Here is a 3,278-nt window from a genome sequence, read left to right as displayed (position 1 = left end):
GAAGCAATACCTGCGAAGCTTGCTTTTACAAGTGTTGCTTCTCTGCAGGGCACTGGTGCTCGGAAACAAGCGCACTCAATGGGGCTCAAGTGGGCACACTTTGGCGGAAAGCAGCGTTCACATTATGTGCTTCAAGACAAGCAATGATGACCAAGACACAACGAGGATAAGGACCAGCTCACTGGCATCATGCTTTCTGGCCTTGGAGCACATAAAGTGAACGTTGAGCTGGCGGAATATGCTAGTCTTGACGACAATGCTTGTGTTTGTCGTGATGACTCATTAGAGGTCACAGTACAGGAAATAATGCCAGCACAGTGCAGCAGTGAGAGTGAAGATGACGATGAAGAAAGGGATGACTTGCTACCAGCTGTAACAGCCACAGCTTTGAGCACATTGCTCAGCTCCAGAAGTTTCTGTCTGCAAAGGATGAGTCCCGTAAAGAGCAACTTGCGTTGGCTGGTACTGAAAATTTTGTTTTGAGATCGTATGGGCTGTCTGAACAGTCCACAATTGACAACTTTTTTGCCGGATGAATAAACTTAACGTCACAGCTCTTTCACCAATGTGTTATGCCTGTACTTGATTATAATTTCGACTATGTAGAGGAAACTGGCAAAAATCTGCTTTGTATGAGTAGCTATCTATGTGACAAATCATAATGCCGTCTAGATATTTATTATATTTAGACGAATTTTTAATTCGAACTTCTGATAATTCAAACTAAAACTTGCGACTTCCTGTAGTTTGAATTATTGAGAGTCTACTGTAATTTTCTGCACGGCGTTTTGCATTCAGCGATTCATTTTGTCACTGTATACAGACGAAAGCATGAAAACGTTCGGAGAAGTTGCGCATTCACGGCTGCACGATGCTGGCAACTGTAGGGACAGTCGTTAGACTTTGCCCTTGGCGAAGGGCGAAGTCCGGTTTTTAACACGGTGCCGCTTTAGCAAATGCACAGATTGATTGCTACTTCCTTGGCGATACAACCGCTGCCTTTTCACGTCGACACACGACAAAAACCGCAAACAAAAGCCGACACCGTCACAACTTCGCAAGGTGAAACCGGAGAGGTCAAGAGCGGAAGAATTGCTCCGAGTGTCAACGTGCTATGTGGCATCAACAGCAAAGACCTGCCATTTAAAAAAAAAATACTAGTTTTAGTTTTTTTGCTGAACGTTACGTTTCAACAACTGACGGCAGCGATTGGCTGGCGGAGTGATGTAGATTTTTTTGCGAGGGAATTCGCCACTGAATTTATAACCTGTCATCAAGTGTAGTCTCTAAACATGGAAGATATAATCAGGCCAGTTTCCTCGTGGGCGTGCCGGGTTTGTTGATTAAGACAAAACCTAGCTCCTTTGACTTGCTCTTCAGCGCCTTGCCTCGAGGGAGTGAACGCTTGTAGCCCCATTGCTCGTGTGGAGCGTTGAAATCTCCTCTTCTTATTATGGATTCCTTTTTATGTCGTGGTTTCATTTGTGCAAGCCAGCTCATATCATGACCTCTTTTGACGGCGGGCCTTATATAGGTCGAAGCCACCGTAAGAGTCGTTTTGTCGTGTATGATATGTACTACGACTACCTCTCGCTTCGTTGCACAGGTCTGTGAATTCCTTTTGCGCGTGCGGAACGTGCTCGTCGACTAAAATGGCCAACTGTCCTACTATAACTGTTTCTTCTCTATGCGTGCCCTTTTTGTGCGGGATCGCTCTCGGTATGAATGGTGTGGTGTATGTCTTCTAGCCACTAAGCTTAACACTTTCGGAGTTGGTGTCCTGGAGGAGAATGACTGCCGGTCTTTTCTTGCCAATTCCTACAAATCGTAGTTGCAGCTCCTCTGCTTTGTTTGCGAATCTTCTTCAGTCCCATTGAAGAATCCAGGGTCGAGGGCTTGCGTCTTTGCTTTGCGAATAGTCCGGTTTCATCTTTCCTTTCTGGCTATCGTTCATTGGTGGGTACCGGGCATCTGTCTATTTTTTGCACGATGGATTTCATTCTGGTGAGGATCTCAGTTGCTAGAGACTCGAATCTTTCAATTCCCCTAGTGTTGGATTGGATAGAGGCCAGGCCTTCCTCAACCTTTTGGCACATTGCAGAAAGCCTGGCTTCCCAAGCGGAGGGTCTCTCGGTACGATATTTGCAGGTTGTTCTGCTCGAATCTGTTGCCCCATTCCCAATTGTTGCTTGTTCGCGGCTGCCGTTGAGGCCATAGGGCGGCGTGCGAGTACGGGGTTGAATGCTTCTTGAATTATTCTTACAGTATCTGCCCATGAAACGTACGGCCGAGCCGACAGCGGCAGGGAAGGTGACGACGTCAAAAGGAGTATATCATCTTGGAGGTCTTCGTCAACTCGAGGTGCGGGCTTCTTTTGTCGCTTCTTGAGTGAGTCGCTTCTCGGCGGAATTTTTCTTTTTAGGGCACTTGTTGCTTGCGGCGACGTGTGCTCCGTGGCAGTGGACGCACTTTGGTGCAGCCTGGCAATCCTCCACCTCTCCGTGTTCTTGTCCGCATGATCCGCACCTCCGGATGTTATTGGGGCACACAACGGCCTTGTGACCGATTTGGTGAAATCCGAAACAAACCAGCGGCCTTGGTCTGTATTCTGCAACCCTGTAGACTTCGAAAGCGTAGCGAACGTGCCGGGGCAACGTTCTTCCCTCGAATGTGATTAGAATAGTCCTTTTCTTGATGCCCAGGGCTCTGGCCGCGACGATCTTGTGTGTGTTGCAGATGAGTTCATTTACGAGAGTTTCGGGATCGTCATGCGGTGAGTGAAGGTAGATGACACCTCTCACCTTGTTGGAGCCTAGTGCCTTGTAGGGCTGCACTTCACGCGGGCCTTGTCGCTCGGTAGGAATTTCTCTGATTTGGAGAAATTTTTCCGCGAGCAAGCTATTTCTGGTTGTAATGGCGATGGTATTCGCTTTTTCGTTTCTATACACGGTGAAGTCACTCATGTTCTTTACGCCGGTTTTCCCGATGGCGGCGCGAATCTCCTTGGTTGAGAAGTCCTCGACGTTCATTTTACACACTGGTCGGAGAACAACCGTCTGCATGAGCGGCTTCTGGGTCTTTCATCAGAAGTCTCACGTTGCTGCATTGAAATCAGGTCGTATTTACGTTTCGCTCGCACCGCCTGTCGGCAATCCTCATTACTGTCCATCATGAGGAGGTCCAAGGATTCCTTGGCTTGTCGGTTGGTTAGGTGAAGTCTCTGCGTCGGTCGTCGGTGTCCAGGGCGGCAACGAGGGAGTGCTGAGCACGATCATGCT

At 48.1% G+C, this 3,278-nt stretch overlaps 1 protein-coding gene across 1 annotated transcript; it reads right to left on the bottom strand.

Moving 5' to 3' along the window:
- Window positions 1-2,351: 2,351 nt before the first annotated feature.
- On the bottom strand, window positions 2,352-3,029 carry LOC120844680. The gene has a single exon (XM_040216592.1). The coding sequence runs from the start codon at window positions 3,027-3,029 to the stop codon at window positions 2,352-2,354; it is 678 nt and encodes a 225-aa protein (XP_040072526.1).
- Window positions 3,030-3,278: the final 249 nt, after the last annotated feature.

This window comes from Ixodes scapularis, unplaced genomic scaffold, assembly GCF_016920785.2.
Source record: "Ixodes scapularis isolate PalLabHiFi unplaced genomic scaffold, ASM1692078v2 ptg001953l_1___fragment_1__unscaffolded, whole genome shotgun sequence".
NCBI lineage: Eukaryota > Metazoa > Arthropoda > Arachnida > Ixodida > Ixodidae > Ixodes > Ixodes scapularis.
Note: the sequence above shows the minus strand (reverse complement) of the source record. Positions and strands in the feature narration are given on the sequence as shown.